The following is a 17,769-nucleotide window of genomic DNA, read 5'->3' on the forward strand; positions in this document are numbered from 1 at the left end:
GTACACAAACTAATGATCAGTTAAAGAACAGTGAACTGTCTGTGTAAACATACTAGTATTACTTCACTGACAGTTACTGTTATGGAAACTCTTTTACGCAATGGAAAGTCTTATTTCTAGAAATGGTTCACTTCCATGAAGGTCAAACATTCTTTGAACATATTCTGGAGAAACGTATGCTAAATTATTCTCAGTACGTCAGTACTCATGGCTGTTTAAATTGTTGGAGGCTTGCTGCTGATTAATGGCGAAGCTACAACGAGAGGTGTAGAGATAATGGATGAGAGATAGAGAAAGTGATATGGAGAGAGATAAGAAATAGTGAGAGTAAACATACAGTGTTCTTTTTTGATCATTTTTATACATTGGAGTGTGAAGAGAGAGAGGCTACACTACAGTATTTTAGGAAGAACACATGAGAGGTAGCAAATTACTTTGCAACTTATTTTTCCATACATGGAATGAGAGAACGACAGATCAAGAGAGAAACAGACCAACACTACTTTAGAACTGTCATTTCTCCATACATGGGACTACACATCTTACATTTGAGCTCTTATCCAGAGTGACTTACAGGAGCAATTCGGGTTAAGTGCCTTGCTCAAGGGCACATCAACAGATGTTTTACCTAGTCAGCTCAGGGATTCAAACCAACGACCTTTCGGTGACTGGCCCAATGCTCTTAACCTCTAGGCTTCCTGCTGCCCTGGAGTCTGAACTTGAAGAGTTCTTTTGTCCGAGCAGCAGACTCTGCATCTGAAATGGCACCCTATTTCCTATATAGTACACTACTTTGGGCACTGATCGAAGGTAGTGCACTATATAGAGAATATGATGCCATTTCAGACACACCCAGAGTGAGCCAATGAGTCAGGAGAATCTAGCCAAACAGAGAGAGCCCCAGCCAGCCAGCAAGCGAGCACAGGACTGCGGTGCTGATATGAAAGCCAGATGGACTTAATAGTCTTTGTTTACTCTCCCAAATTACCTTCTGTAGTGCAATGTCACCTTTCTTTTCCCAGTTCCTCACCAACCACAGACTTCTAGTTTAATTAGATTCCCTGTCTGCTTTTTTTCCTCTTGTACGGTTTTAATGAGTTTTAAGCTAATCAAAATGCCAAATCTATTATTCTTTCATACAGACCATGACAAATGAACTCACATATACTGTACAGCTCAATCAGAATCCTCAGATCTCCTTACTGTATAATAGTATACGTACATGAAGTATATTTCTCCTACAGTGTAGCAATAAAGTCCTGTAATCTTGTGTTTTACTGTAGCAATGTTTCTACGTACTGTCCAGTAGTTTTGTATGACGATTGCTTACAGTCACCATTGCATATTCATGATTCCTACAGTATTGTAATGCAAATGTCCTCTCTCCCAACCCCAGAGTCAGTGTATAAGTCTCTTTCACAGTGTAGCAATAAAGTGGTATAATCTTGTGTTTTACTGTAGTCAGCCGAAGCCAGTGGCCAACAATATGAACAACACAATGCTCATGTCGTCTGGGGCACCTACTCCTACTAAAAGGTGAGTTCTTCAGCATTGGCTTTGAATTGCTCCAATACCTATCATGCCTAACCTATTTCCAGAATTCCTTGCAGAGCATAGACCATTGTTGACCAACTGCTTACATCCCCTTATGTCCTGTGCCCTTAAAGATGTTGCCAAGTCCATCCACGTCTTCCCCTTGGAATCATTCCTGAGAAGGCACATTATTTGTTCGCTACTTTAGTGGCCCTGATCATAAACTCTTGATTGAAGTGACATGTATACATGGGTATCCATCGCGTCTGCTATGTCATTAGAAGTGGAAGAGATGAGTGTGTGTGTGTTTCTGTGTGTGTGCAGTACTGTGATGTAATCAGGCACTGGCAGAAGCTCCGGGCGATTGAGAGGCAAGATTCAGAACACATTCTCCTCCAGGAGGTCACGCGCACGCGCTCACACACTTATATTGCCAAAAGCTGCATATCAACAGAACAGAGGAATCCATTCTGATGTTTGGCGAAATTGGTTCCAGATTGCTCAAAGTTAAGTGCCAATGTGGATGCAAAGAGATGGTTAAAGGTAGAGAGTTTGCTCTCGCATTATCAGATCAGAGGAAAGGTGTGTGTGTGTGTGTGCGTGCGTGTGTGCTTAAGGTCTTGTTTGCGCGGCAGCAAGCCAGCCTGTTCCCTCTCAAATCCTTGTAGCCTGGCGTCTGACTGTGTGAGCTGACACACTGTCACATTTGGTTTTTAAATATTAATCCATGTAATTATTACTGTGTTCTGCTTGGCTTCTTCTGATGTGAAGGGTCTGGGAGTCAAAGATGTCACTACAGCTGAATAACAGGACTCTCTGCCTTAGCTCACTGGCGCTTAGCTGAATGCACCAACATAAAAAAGAAGCTTTACGTTTATTTTCCGAATGTTTTAATAAATACATTGAAGATCTTACTCACCACAGCTCTCTCATTAACAATAGCACGGTGAAAACAGTACGTAGAGTATCAACCACTGTTTTGTGTCTCAGTTTAGTATTTTTTATTTTTTATTCCAGATTCCAGTCGATGAGGTTATCTTGCCTTTTTTCCTTTTATTCAGAGATGTTTTATTGTAAGCTTAGTCCATCATAAGGTTGCAAAATTCTGGGAACGTTCAATAAATTCCATGGTTTTCCTGAAATACCAGTTGGAGGATTCCCGGAATCAGGAAGGAATAAGCAGGAAATCCGGAATCCTCCAACCCGGATTTCTGGTAAACCAGGGAATTTACTGAATTTCCATCAAGAATGGGTATTGTTGTAGATTTTGTTTGTAGAGGCCTAACCTTCTATTCCAGTTTTGCACTGGAACCCATCTGGTCCTCTCTGTCTGCTGACAAAGCATCTTTTCACTTCTCCAGCCTCTCTCAAACAGATTGCTCAGCGCTGCTCTTCCAAGGACCAACCCACCGACCGACAACCCACAATTTATGACCTTAATACTCAGCACCAGAAAATACAAATAATTTGCTGTTGGAGTGTTCGATTACTTTTAATTTGGAGTTAACTGACTATTGACCGAAACGCCACCAGATATGAAATCACAGACTCAACTGGTAGGCAGACTGAATGTTATTAACGAGGGGTGTCAATATTGTTGCCATCGTGCTCAAGTCGAGAACAGTAACGTTTACAGTATTTTCCACCTGAAAGTTGACATTGATTGCATTGTAATAACATACACGTGTGTAAGAGAGAGAGAGACAGATGGAGGGATAGCCCTTTGAGTGACAGCCCTGTGATTGTGTTGATAAACAGATTCTGAGTGTACGGTATATGAGCAGCCGTGTTATCATGCGGTAGGGCCTAACAACAACAACACTGCTTTATTGTCCAATGGGAAGTGTGTATGCTGAGACTCAAAGCAGTGCAGAATCAGTCACAGAGCAGTGTTCCTACATTATACCGATTTTGAGCATGTTGTGCGTCAAATGGCATAAGCTCATTTGAACCTAGTACAGACAGAAGGGCATTGGTGACCGGCTGCTCACAGAGGATCAACAAGCCGTTTTACACACAGTCTTGTCTGCTAGAATTCTCCCAGATCCACAGTATATGTGTTGTCTTGCCAACTCCAATGGTCATTGTCATGCCAAGTTAGCATGAAAATGACATAGGAGTTGGCAGGACAGCACAGTGGATTTGGGACCAGGCCATGAAAACAACCAACACAAACAGATCTGGGGCCAGGCTAGCAGACAAGGTCGTCTGCGACCATAAGAGTTGGCTGTACAGCGCAAACAGATCTGGGACCAGGCTATTGTCTGCATTGACTGGTTCAAGGAAACTCTGTCTCTGATGAAGCAGAGGCAGTAAGACACGACCTGGTCGGAGTGGTCTTGTCGATTAATGGAGAGGAACAGCTAACAGCCCAACTCTGACTGAGCCAGTGTGGTTATCTTTCTCTTTTCCACTCTGATGTACACAAATGTATTATTTAAACCCTGGGACTGACCTCTCAGATCTCAATCTAGAGTTAAGACGCAGGATATAAAGCCATAGTTGGTTTCTAACAGGACTGACCTCTCAGACTTCTCGGGGCATTTTCCTTGACGCAAAAAGATTGGTAGTGACAGTCCTTAAACATGCACTCCATGAGACGGTGGAATGTACTGGGGGTATAGTCATGGGTGTGTAGTCATGGGTCGCACGTCAGCCAAGCTAAAAAACAAACGGCATCCAATTTATTTCAAGCTGAGTTTTAACTGGACTGACCTCTCAAACTCAATCTAGACTGTGTTATAACTGTTAGACAGTGGATGAAAAGCTGAAGTGGATATGAAGCTGTAGTTGAGGTTCTACAGATGCAATTTCTTTCCATCCAGATTGTTGTTTAATGGTCTTAATCATGAGGGAGAGAGGGGGGAGAAAGGAAGATCATTGCAGACCACTCATAGAGAGGGGATAGCATATGTCCAATCATCTGTTCAGACCATATGCCTCGATGAAAACCAAAGTCACACACATATTTGACTTTTCCGGGTAAATGGTTTTGGAATGAGCAGCTGTGATGGAATCTGACATTTGTGGCCTGTTGCTGTATTGGGATTTGTGTCGTCTCCCTGGAAACCCAGGATAATCAGACCTTTTTCACACAAGTTCTTAATGATCAGATCACAGTGATGGCATAAGTTATAGGGGTGGCAGGTAGCCTATAGCGGTTGGAGTGGTGGGTCAGTAACCGAAAGGTTGTTAGTTCAAGTCCCTGAGCTGACAAGATACAAAGAATATATGCTGATGTGCCCTTGAGCAAGGCATTTCACTTAATTGCTCCAGGGTTGTTGTTGATAATGGATGGCTGTGACCCCACTCTCCGAGAGGTGTCCAGTTTACACATGCCTATAAAATAGGGCAAATATAAACACCCACCAAATGAATTTATGATTATATCCATGGCACTTACATGCCATTATTATTCCACATTTAAAATGTATGAAACATTATTGCTCTATGATCTCTATCCCTCACTCCTTCTCTCCCTCCTCCCTCCCTCCCCCTCCCTCCCCCTCTCTCTCTCCCTCTCTCTCTCCAGTGTCTTGGAGAGTCCCAGCAGGCTAGACGAGGAGCATCGTCTGATTGCTCGCTACGCAGCGCGCCTGGCAGCTGAGGCAGGCAACTCCACAGTGAGTAGCTCCACAGTGAGTAGTGTGTGTGTGTGTGTGTGTGTGTGTGTGTGTGTGTGTGTGTGTGTGTGTGTGTGTGTGTGTGTGTGTGTGTGTGTGTGTGTGTGTGTGTGTGTGTGTGTGTGTGTGTGTGTGTGTGTGTGTGTGTGTGTGTGTGTGACTAGTAGGGCGCCCCAGGGTGTGATTCTGATTTAGCCTCTTCTTATTATGTAACACTTTGTGTAACTGCAGGATGTTCATAAAGAGATAATAATGATCTCTGCGCCCAGAATCAGATCATGTTAAGGCTGTTACCAGCGACTAAGATAATCATTGCCCACAGCGTAGTCCGTTGATCAAAGTTAAAGGTGAAATTAAATTGTTAGAATAGATATTCAAAGTCTGATGCACAGCACCCGTGACTTTTACTTCTGGCCAGTAGATCATGTTTGATGTGTTACTCTCTTTTATCCACTCAGTTTTATTCATTCTGTTTTTAATGGTAATTTTGTCTTTCAGCAATGTCCTCCAACAGATCTGAGTTTCAACTTTGATGCCAACAAACAACAGAGGCAGCTAATAGCAGAACTAGAGAACAAGAACAGGTGGGAATGTATTTGATTGTCACTTTATGAATAAACATGAAAAAAAAATTGAATAATCACTACTTAAAGTAACTGTCCAGTGAAAATGGCTCATTGGCTGAGCTGGCCAATCAGCTGCCTGCTTGCGTTAATATTTTTAATAACCATTCTGTTGTTGGGGTACGCCCACACCATTCCAACACAGAAAAGCTGCTTTTTAACATACGTAATAAATTTTAAAAACTATTTCACTCATATTGTAATGAATTATTGGTCATATTTCATAGAAATCTGGAAACACTGGACAGTTACTTTAGATTGTTTATCAGGTAATTTAGTCAAATCAGTAATTATATGTATTGTATGTATTGTATGCTCATAACTTAAGAATTTTGTGAAATATAAGTAAATATACTGAAATCTATCTTGGTCATCAGGACCTGCTTTCAAAACGTCATCGGCAGATTTTAAATCTCCATTTTGTTGTGTCTTCTGGTCCCTCAGAGAGATCCTTCAGGAGATCCAGCGACTGCGTCTGGAGCATGAGCAGGCCTCCCAGCCCACCCCCGAGAAGGCCCAGCAAAACCCCACACTGCTGGCCGAACTCAGGCTCCTTAGGTACCACATATACACCTAGATCTATTACCCACCTATATCTTATCTATATCTACTGTATGCTTATTATCGTCTATATCCATTTACATCTATGCCCATCTACAATCAATGTTAGAACTGCTCGTCGCATATATATACACTCTACAAAGTCATAACTACGCCTTTATTAACTCTTTATTACTTATTGATATGCCTTAATAAAGTAAAGTATGCCTTAATTCCTCAGTAAACACAGCATGACCTATAACAGCACTAACAGCCTATGTGTGTGTTAGATATCTGTCTGTATTAAGGCCTATAATCCTGAGGTAGAGAGGAGGAGAAAGACAGCCGGGAAGCAGATGTTTGTGAGATTTTTGGAATGGGCAGAGAGATGGATAGGACTGTGTTTTCAGTCCTCAATGACATTCTGATCTCATAATGTGAATGAAGGTAATTACCACGTTTGACCACCAGAGGGTGTTCAGACACCAATGGTTCAATTGTATTATCATCACAGAAAAAGGGATTGAGCCAGTAGTTGTCTCTTTCTGTTACCCCGGAGTGTAAGCAGCAGGCTCAAAGAAGGGGCTGTCTGTGAGCATGTTGTCTGTGGAATGTTGGGAAAGGGACAGATGTGCAAAAGACTGACCAAAGTTTTACATCAGTGGTTTTCAAACCTGTCCTCGGGGACCCCCAGCCGTTCAGTGTATTTGAACTATTTCAGAGCGACCTGATTCCAATCGTCAACTAATCATCAACTGAGGTAGACTGAGGTAATTGTGAAACATATGACGATCCCAGAGAAGAGGTTTGACAACCCCACTGTCTTACTTCAGCACGACGCCACCTGACAGAAGAGTGTGGAGACTGACAGGCCTTTCAGGAGGCAGTAGGGACTGACTGCCAGGTGTTGTGTTTGTGTGTGATTGTGGGACAACAGGCATAGGAAGGATGAGCTGGAGAGGCGCATGTCAGCCCTACAGGAGAGCAGACGGGAACTGATGGTCCAGCTCGAGGGACTGATGAGGCTACTCAAGGTAGGATAGTACTATGACTACAGATAGTAGTAGTCCAGATAGTACAGATACTATCTGATACACTATATCACGGTTTGTTGTTATTCTGACTTATATACTAACACTGTAAAACGTATTAGTTGTGTATCAGTATCAACATATGTCATTATTGCTTTTCGTGTCATCAGGTATTCGTTAACATCAAGCATGAATCTGTTTTATATTTTATACAACCATTTAGAACGCTGAATTGATTGTAGTTGACAGTAGTCTGCCTCAGGGTCCATTGGTTACCTTGAAAGGATCTTACATGTATGAACCTGTCTGTTCTGTCCTGATATTGAAAGCTTTTGACTCTTTGCCTTTGCCACTGTCTGTCTCTGTCTCTGTCTCTGTCTCTGTCTCTGTCTGTCTGTCTGTCTGTCTGTCTGTCTGTCTGTCTGTCTGTCTGTCTTAATTTCTTTCTTTTTTTCTCTCCTGTCTCTCGCTCTCTCTTGTTATCTCCCCCTCACTTCTTTCCTCTCCCTCACTGCTCACGCTTTAATATCACCGCGTACCATTGGCTGGCTGATAGGATGAGGAGCAGAAGCAGGCAGTAAGTGTCTCCATATTCAGTTAACCATACATTAATACGCTAATACAGCAATACAGAAGCAGACCCGCTCATTCAGCCGCCGTAGTATTACGTTTCATACTACTCTCCACACTCAAGGCATGTGCTGATATGTCTCAGACAGATCGTGTTTCAAGGAACTTAGAGTAGCATCGTTTTTTTGTGTACATTTGACACAGTACATATGTACAGGAAACCATACACTAGACTACCTTATTATACACTGGGTGCTTCGAGCCCTGAATGCTGATTTGGCTGACAGCTGTGTTATATCAGACCGTATACTACAGGTATGACAAAACATGTATTATTACTGCCCTAATTATATTGGTAACCAGTTTATACTAGCAATAACGCACCTCATGGGTTTGTGGTATTTTGTTCATATACTACACCCCCTCGAGCCTTATTGATAAGTTATAACATGGCATTGTTGAATGCTCGTTTCTAATTGGCTTGAAGGGTAGAGAACGTGCATAATTTCCTTATAACGTACGGTATATCAGCACGGTAGAATTCAAGGCTATAGTTAATTCTGTTCTATGTTTGAGCTGCTTTTGAAAGCAAAAGTCGCACTGAAAACATTATTAGCATTGTTGAATTTCGATATTCATAATAGCAAGCTAGGACTGATGGTTTGGTTAGCTAAACTAGAAAGTCTGTTTGTTCAGTTACCAAGGCAACTACCGTAGTAGCTATGTAGTAAACTCCCTAGCTAATTCAGTGGACGTTGAACACATTTTGACCTGCAAATGAACACATTTCTAGCAGCAAATGTGTTAAATTATAGTCATTGTATAAAAGGGATAATCAACTCGGGGCTCTATGTGTTATCTGGAGAAAAAAAAGGTGGAAGGTTGGTTTCACCGCATAGCCCCTTGTTGATTATCCCTTACATATGTCTAATGTTACGTTTTCGGTCATTTCTATATGAGCGAGCATACATTCTAATCTACACTAAGTAAAAAAAAAAAAAGTGATATCGAGGTTATATGTTGCTTCATGAGATATCAATTCTAGTCTGAGGTAAAGTTCTTTGGGTTATTTGGTGAGAACTCTGACATGTATTCCTTTCTTTGCCAAACAAACGTCTGAGACCTGTTCCTTTCATCAAAGCTAACAACCTTCCCTCTAATGTGACTGCAGTCTGGCTAACCATCTGCTGCTTGGCTCTGAGCCATACAGTCCTGGACCAGGGCAGACTTGGGTTCAAAGTAAACAGTACTCAAAATCTTTCCAATACCTCTGTATTTGCTCTAGCCTGCCTGGAGTGCCAGTTGAGGCGGTGTTTGTACTTTTGGGACTATCCTATTTGTCAATTTTTAAGCTAGGCAGTCTCAATCAAGCACAGATAAAGTATTATAAATGATTCAAATAGTGTTTGAACCCAGGTCTGGCCAAGGGCCCTGCACCAACCCCCTCCTCTCCCCTCCTTACCCCTCCCCACCCTAGGAAGGACACAGTGCCCCTTTCTCCAGGCAGCATAGAACCCAGGCGGCACATTACAGTCCCCTCTCTAGTCCCTGCAGGCAGGCAGGCTCACACATGGTTCTCATTAGCTTTCAGAGCAGTAAAGGTGCTGTAATAGACTGGGTGTGTATGTTTAGGTGTGTGTCGTAGGGGGTGTAGGTGTGCGTCATGTCGTGGGGGGTGTAGGTGTGCGTGTGTGTCGTGTTTTCTTAGCAAAGTTACAAAAGTGGTGGTCTAGGCCTCCTCTAATCCTAACCCTACATATGGTGATGTTGGTGTATTTCTATAGTATTTGGATCCTAACCCATGGTGGTGTTGGTATGTTTCTATAGTATTTGGATCCTAACCCATGGTGATGTTGGTATATTTCTATAGTATTTAGATCCTAACCCATGGTGGCGTTGGTATGTTTCTATAGTATTTATATCCTAACACATGGTGATGTTGGTATACAGTATTCTTATAGTATTTAGATCCTAACCCATGGTGATGTTGGTATACAGTATTCTTATAGTATTTAGATCCTAACCCATGGTGATGTTGGTATGTTTCTGTAGTATTTGGAACCTAACCCATGGTGATGTTGGTATATTTCTATAGTATTTAGATCCTAACCCATGGTGGTGTTGGTATGTTTCTATAGTATTTATATCCTAACACATGGTGATGTTGGTATACAGTATTTCTATAGTATTTGGAACCTAACCCATGGTGATGTTGGTATACAGTATTCTTATAGTATTTAGATCCTAACCCATGGTGATGTTGGTATGTTTCTATAGTATTTGGAACCTAACCCATGGTGATGTTGGTATACAGTATTTCTATATTATTTGGATCCTAACCCATGGTGGTGTTGGTATGTTTCTATAGTATTTATATCCTAACACATGGTGATGTTGGTATACAGTATTTCTATAGTATTTAGATCCTAACCCATGGTGATGTTGGTATATTTCTATAGTATTTAGATCCTAACCCATGATGGTGTTGGTATGTTTCTATAGTATTTGTATCCTAACCCATGGTGATGTTATGTTATCAGACCCAGACAGGAGGCTCACCCCACTCTTCCCCCAGCCATGGGGCAGGCTGCTCCATGCCCATGCCCATCCGCTCCACCTCAGCTGGGTCCACCCCCACCCACACACCCCAGGACTGCCTGGCCGGGGTGGGGGGGGACGTGCTGGAGGCCTTCGCTCACGGTGAGTGCTGGACCTCCTCTGGACTATGTCCTCCTTTAGATCCAATGTGGCCCAGTGCATGTCTGTTGTTAGTTATCCATTCTTGCCTTGTTTGAGTCAAGGAGAACACAACACCTGTGATTGAGCAGTGCCAAATTTGATTTAAGGATGCATAAAAAAAAAAACATGCTTCAAAAATAGCTAGCAACTAAATGCCATGTAAATCACTGACTACAATCAGTGACGGTGTCCTCTGTCTTTCAGGTGTACCTAGAAATCTTCGTAATGATCTGTTGGTCGCTGCAGATTCAATCACAAACACCATGTCATCACTCGTCAAAGAACTCCACTCAGGTTAGTTGAAAGGCACATGACTTCCTGGTTGCCTGTGTTTGTTTTCTAACTCTGGTGACGGAGGATATCATCTCTGAATTCTTTGGGTCTTTGTCATGAAGTAGATGATGCTGCAGAGGAAGAGGACAACAACATGAGGAACGGAGGCCTAAGGGACAGGGGTGAATAAGTCTTGGCTCAGTATTATGTTATTAACATTGCTTAGTTCCCTGTATCAAGCTGTTTGAGATTTTGAAATGTCATTTCTTTGAAACGTCACTCTAGAATTCTAATTGTACTTCTCCATTCCAAATGGAAGAAGGTCATTGTTTGTGGAAATCATATGTGTTAGACTTTTATGTTACTGCAAATAACTAATCATTTCTCATTGTTTTCTAGCCGAGGCAGAATGAAAAGTGTGGGAAAAGTATGTATGAATATTCCGATAGCTGTGATATTGTCCGTATAATATCATCACATAGTAACTCATTAGTAATTCATATTGTAATGCAACAAATCTGCCAAGCACCTATGAACACAACAGAGATCAGAGGATCTTTTTCAGTCCGACATAATCGTCGAAATCCAAACTTCCTCTGTGAATAGTTCTCTTCATGGTTACTTTCTACCCCAGTCTAAAAACTATCCTTCTTCCCTGTCTGTCTGTGTGTCTTCAGGCACAGTGAGAGAAGTAAAGCATTGAGGGAGCCACAACCACTCCATCTATACCGGATGTCAGACTGGACATGACTGGAAAAGAGGAATCCAAATGAGAATCAGTCACAACAACCAAACCCTTCTATCAGGCATAAGCACGTAGAGTAATGCATGCTGTTATCAAACAGGATTTCACTGTGTGAACTACTATCAAACATGTTTATTACACCTTGCTGCGGGAAAAAAAGCAAGATGCTTCTATTAGCGAGTGTATATGTTGTTCTGTATAAAAACTTAAAGCTGTAATTATTATGTATTGATTGATTCCCCTCATCATGACTGCAACGGTCAAAGGTCTAAAGGAGTGGCTTGCTGTGCTTTCTCTCAACCCGTATTGTCAATAACAGACCATTCTGTGTGCATACCAAATGGCACCGTATTCCCTATATCGTGCAGTACTTTTGACCAGTGCCCTATAGGCCCTGTTCAAAAGTAGTGTACTACATAAGGAATAGAGTGCCATTTGGAACGCTGTCTAACTATCTGTATATACTGTACACATTATACATGACCTTGGGAACACAGCACTGACCACGACCTGAAAGCAACCTATTTTCATGATGATGATATTTTCCCTAGCCTTCATTGCTTTTGTATCATTAGAGACGGCTAGCTAGTATGTTTTCATTAGGGGTTTTGCATGAAGTTGCACTGTCCCGAGTCTGACTGGGTGTACTGTAGGTAGGTAGGTAGGTACCATGTTATGCCAGCTCTTTGTGGGTTTATCAGTGTTTCTCAACCTGTGGTCCGCGGGCCAGCACGGGTCTCAATGATGTTGCTGATCAGTCCCTCAGATAGTGAGCCGAAACTGATTTAATCAGTTCTCAAGTGCTAGTTTTAATCTAAGTGGTCTTCATTGGAGGAAGGGCTGTAGCTGGTCCTTGCAGTTCCCTGGTACAAAAAAGGTTGAGAAACGCTTGGTTCTAATGACTGCTAGGATCTGTAGTCCTGTATATTGTCATGCCTCAGAGTTCACATTGGTCGTGCCCCAAATGGCACCCTATTCCCTATATAGCGCACTACATTTGACCAAGGCCTATAGGGCTCTGGTCAAAAGTAGTACACTATATAGGGTATAGGATGTCATTTAGGACAGCCTGAGTCACATACTGCTGCTACCGCGTGCTCACTCTATGTCGTGAGACACCCTTGCAAAAATATGAGGGCTGTTTGTTTGTTTGGTTAAAGGGAGCCTAGTATTGGGGCTATTGTTGTCAATGCTAAACGTTTAATTTCATCAGGGAATCGTCCCTTTGTTATAAACAGATTTATTATTCTCCTCGTTTTGTCTCAATAAAAAATTAACTAAGCGAGAGAAGCTAGTAAATGCATCTTAAAGAGCATTAAAACTGCATGGTTTTTCGTCCCTAATCCACTAACATGTCACTCAGTAGTAACAGTATTTATTGTCCACGTAAAGTAAAGAGACGGAGAGCATCTCAGGACGGTAGTTTAAATTAATCATATTATATTGTGTGCTCTTTCGTTCAAATATGTTGAGTTATAACATATCCACCTATACACCTGTACGTAGGTGAGGACGGGCGGTACAGAAATCAAAGTTATGCACAGATAAGAGTTGCTTTGATAGCTTTATTTAGTTCAAATAAATGAGGACTGGAACATGTTTATGTGAGAGTTAATAGATAGGTGCTCAGGGACTGTAGATGGAATGTGGTGGTGGCTGGTTTGCATTCCAAATGGCACCCCATTCTCTACATAGTGCACTACTTTTGACCAGGGCCTATTAGCCCTGGTCAAAAGTGGTGCACTATATAGGGAATAGGATGCCATTTGGGACGCATATTCTGTGTGGTTAACGATTATGAGTCAGTAGCCTGGGCCCTAATGGGCTCCAGACCTGTGTCTGTAGGGGTCAGAGACTGATCATAAAAGAGCCTGAAGGGTAGCAGACAGCAAACCTGTGTCTCAATAATCTGGCTTTCTCCAAAAAATGTGCACTCAAGCACTCTTCCACACACATTGAAAAGCATTGAATGGGTGTGAGCTTAGACTAAAGTAGAATTTCCACCATATGTATTATATCGGTTCATTCCTCTAAAAAAAACTGAGTGTACAAAACATTAGGGATACCTTCCTGACATTGAGTCGTACCCCCCCCTTTCGCCCTCAGAACAGCCTCAATTTGTCAGGGCATGGACTCTACAAGGTGTCGGAAGCATTCCACAGGGATGCTGGCCCATGTTGTGTCAAGTTGGCTGGAACTCATTTGGGTGGTGGACCGTTCTTGATACACACTGAAAACTGTTGAGCATGAAAAACCCAGCAGCGGTGAAGTTCTTGACTCACTCAAACCACTGTGCCTGGCATGTAACAGATGTTAATCGTACTCTCCTTGTGTTGCGTTTTGTTCAAAGAAATCACCCCAGCCAGTGGTCCCAGTTGGGCACCATTTATTATCTGTAGTTAAATAGGAAACAGCACGTTAGTAGTGCAGGGCTTAATGATGTTGATGGTAAAATCCCTTGCATCACATTTTCATACTGGGCATTAACAAAATACACCAATATAATACAAAATATAATGTGGTACTACCTGTGATTAAGTAGGACATGGCATGCTAGTTGTGTAGGACTTAATGATGTTGATGGCTGTCGATGGTTAAATCTGTAGCATGAAAACAACTGTGTTAGCAGTGAGTTTATGTGACCGTTACAGCGGTGCATGCTAGCTAACACAGCAAACATATACCAAAGCACATCCCGGAAAGCCCCCCCATCCCTAACAGGTACCATATACCCACACATGTATACATCAGAAATGTACAGCAAATTTGTACACATTGTAAAATATAAATGGAATACAGTATTCTGAACGTGACCAACCCCTTACATCACATTTTCATACGGGGGAGACCTGACTTCCGCCATCTCCCCCTATCTGCAAGAGGGGCCAATAACAACATTGTCATCAGAATTGAACCAACCAATAAGAATGCTTGCACATTAAATACACATTTCTTTAGAGGCAAGTGGAAACATAACCATCTCTGTTACACCTGGCACCTACTACCATACCCCATTCAAAGGCACTTAAATATTTTGTCTTGCCCATTCACCATCTGAATGGCACAAATACACAATCCATGTCTCAATTGTCAAGGCTTAGAAATCCTTCTTTAACCTGTCTCCCCCCCTTCATCTACACTGATTGAAGTGGATTAAACAGGTGACATTAATAAGGGATCGTAGCCTTCACCTGGATTCACCTGGTCAGTCTATGTCATGGACAGAGAAGGTGTTCCTAATGTTTTGTGCACTCAGTCTACATGTAGGGTAGTGAACAATTGCTTATACTTCTAGGAGAAAGGACAGATGATTGGGACATAGGGCAAGTCTAGTGTTGGCTAAGAATGTTGAATGACTTAGAGGAGAGAAATGGGAGGCTATTGCTGAAGTGCTCATTTTGACTGAGCATGTTGTTTTTGTGAATTATTGTCTGATTTGGCATACGAACAGCTATATAGTAGCTACAGGTTTAGCGACAGAGGTGGACTGGAAAAGGATACCGACTTACTTGAATCAGGAGAATATTAAGTCCAATAAAACACATGTCGTCTGGTTGATGGAACTTTCTGCTGTTCAGGAGTTCCATGTGTCTCTGAAAACAGTCACTGACATGGATGACTTCATAACAAATGTCCGGCTTAGCAATCTGAAACAATAAATGGCCAGATAGCGAAGAGTAGGGTTTGGTTCAGTTTGGTTTGTCATGATGTAACATGACAATAACATATGAAGGATAAGAATTGGACCAGAATGGTCCAAAGTCAATGATATGGCACCAAACACTGGTTAAGCAATGGCCTGTACGGAATTTGTACTTGAGGACTAGATTTTGCATTGATATGATGTGTACAGTACAGACAGCCTATCCTATGAACTTAGGTACAAGGTCTTACCAACCTATTACACTGTGTCGAAAAATAGAAGAACAAAAAAAGAGTTTCTCCTTTGTGTCCGTTGTTCTAAATGTGATGTTTTTCATTTGGTTATTCATTTGACATGATGTTATCATTCTGGGTGTTATTCTAGTTTGCTTGTGGAATTGAATCATTGATAATGATTTCTCGAAAAACACATCTCGTTCAAGTGAGCACTTGTCTTGCACATCAGTTAGTTGCCTAAATGATTAAGAGGTTATTATATGAAACGGTGACCAATATACTGTAACGTACAGCACAACATTGTAAAATATGAAACATAGAAGTTGCAACTAATACAGATTAAGTCTGAGGGTTTGACATTTTGTTTCCTCTATACAACATTGTATATTCAAGACCTAAAGGAAAATTGAAGTACTGAGATAGAACCTTTGGAAAAATGAATAATTGTATTCTCTCTTCACTCCGGTCACAGATAGGAATGCAGTGTTATGATTTGAGTTTGTGCCTAGATGTTCTGTATAAAGTACTGTATAAAGTACAACCCATTCATGCAGATATAAGAATATCAGTCAGCCTTTTTAAGTAGGAGTTTTAGTCTCAGTCTGTGACCATGTGGAAAAAAGTTTATTTATGTATTGTTGTTCAGGAGGGAAAGTAGTACACTTTTATTCAGCCTTTACATTTGTGCCAAAATGTTTGCAGACTTTGTGTGTCATCATACAGATATATCTACATTCTATATGTTGTTGTTGATGTCCAAATTTTGTCATGATATAATCTAGACCGCCCACATTTACATGGTCTTCCTTAATTAAAATGTAGAATCATTACAAGTTCTAGAGCTGTCAACAGTTCTAGAACCACCAACCATTCTAGAGCTACCAACAGTTCCAGAGTTATCCACCATTCTAGAGCTACCAACAGTTCTAGAACCACCAACCAACCGTTCTATAGCTACCCAAAAGTCCTGAGCTACCAAGAGTTCTTAAGCTACCAAGAGTTCTAGAGTGATCTCCTTCTAGCCAACAAAGGCAATAGACAGGTACATACAGCACTTTGTGATCATGTTTTTTTGCATAGAGAAAATGTGCAAGATGACGAACCACAAGCTTCCCTAAATGTTATTTATCTATCTCTGTGTTATGTACTGTTATGCTTCTGGTATGCATTTGTTTCTCATGTTCATTTTTAAAACATGGTTTTATGTCACATGACCACTGTCTTTTGTAAATAAAATGAATAAATTGTGAAATATATTAAAAGATTGAAACGCTTGATATGCTTTGAAATGGGATGCCTTTTTTGCAGAACTGTATATAGTGATTATCCTTTGCCCTATGTACTGCACTGTCTATGTGGCCTTGGAAAGAATATGACTGTCATAACCTTACAGCACAGTTTCAGTATACATCGTTTGCTGTTTTTCAAGTAATTGAGTGGTTGTTGAAAGCCCCAAAATTCTTCCTGGGGAAACAAACTCCCTCCTATCTGATGAGATTACCATTGGTCCCAGGGAGTAATATTCTCTAGAACGTCCAATGATAAACAATATCTCCTGATGTTTAATGTGCAGAAGAACTGTAATCATAACACACAAAGAAAACATCAGACCAGACCACACAGAGAGAGAAAACAACTAGACACTTGGATGTCTGTAGATGAGTGCTATGTCTCAGGTAAGGTGTGTATGCGTGTGCATGTATGCATGCGTGGGAGTGTTTGTGTGTTGTATGTGCATATGTGTCTGTCTACCTGTGCAAGGGGGTCAGTGAGAGCAGTCCCAGCTCCTGTTCTCCTCTCCCTCTGCCGTGGGTTGTGTCATCATTCTGCTGTCCTTGACTGAACCAGACCATGAGAATTAGAGAAAGTCAGTCTACTCTACAGACGTGTGGTGTGATGTGAGGGGCTCCTGGCTCCAGCCATGCTTCTAGCTCGCTGAACCACATCCACCTGCTCTCTCTCTCTCTCTCTCTCTCTCTCTCTCTCTCTCTGTCTCTCTCTCGCTCTCCCTCTCTCTCTCTCTGTCTCTCTCTCGCTCTCCCTCTCTGTCTCTCTCTCTCTCTCTTGCTCTCTCTCTCTCTGTTTCTCTCTGTCTCTCTCTGTCTCTCTCTCTCTCTCTCTCTCTCTCTCTCTCTCTCTGTCTGTCTCTCTCTCTGTCTCTCTCTCTCTCTCTCTCTCTCTCTCTCTCTCTCTCTCTCTCTCTCTCTCTCTCT

At 41.7% G+C, this 17,769-nt stretch overlaps 1 protein-coding gene across 12 annotated transcripts in view; it reads left to right on the top strand.

Moving 5' to 3' along the window:
- The window catches only part of dtnbb (dystrobrevin, beta b), a 47,268-nt gene extending 33,645 nt beyond the window's left edge, over positions 1-13,623 (top strand). For 4 of the 12 annotated variants that reach the window (XM_035743544.2, XM_052486496.1, XM_052486495.1 and 1 more), the window contains 11 exons: positions 1,462-1,536; positions 5,066-5,171; positions 5,655-5,740; positions 6,224-6,337; positions 7,257-7,353; positions 7,907-7,927; positions 10,461-10,620; positions 10,864-10,953; positions 11,055-11,114; positions 11,332-11,359; positions 11,610-13,623. In XM_035743544.2, the coding sequence (XP_035599437.1) occupies positions 1,462-1,536; positions 5,066-5,171; positions 5,655-5,740; positions 6,224-6,337; positions 7,257-7,353; positions 7,907-7,927; positions 10,461-10,620; positions 10,864-10,953; positions 11,055-11,114; positions 11,332-11,345 (823 nt within the window). In that variant the 3' untranslated portion in view covers positions 11,346-11,359; positions 11,610-13,623. Of the gene's footprint in view, positions 1-1,461; positions 1,537-5,065; positions 5,172-5,654; positions 5,741-6,223; positions 6,338-7,256; positions 7,354-7,906; positions 7,928-10,460; positions 10,621-10,863; positions 10,959-11,054; positions 11,115-11,331; positions 11,360-11,609 lie in introns of those variants that run through there. The other 8 variants (XM_052486497.1, XM_052486498.1, XM_052486499.1 and 5 more) reach the window with 8 other exon arrangements.
- The last annotated feature ends 4,146 nt before the right edge of the window (positions 13,624-17,769 follow it).

The sequence above is a fragment of the Oncorhynchus keta genome, chromosome 29 (assembly GCF_023373465.1).
Source record: "Oncorhynchus keta strain PuntledgeMale-10-30-2019 chromosome 29, Oket_V2, whole genome shotgun sequence".
Lineage (NCBI taxonomy): Eukaryota > Metazoa > Chordata > Actinopteri > Salmoniformes > Salmonidae > Oncorhynchus > Oncorhynchus keta.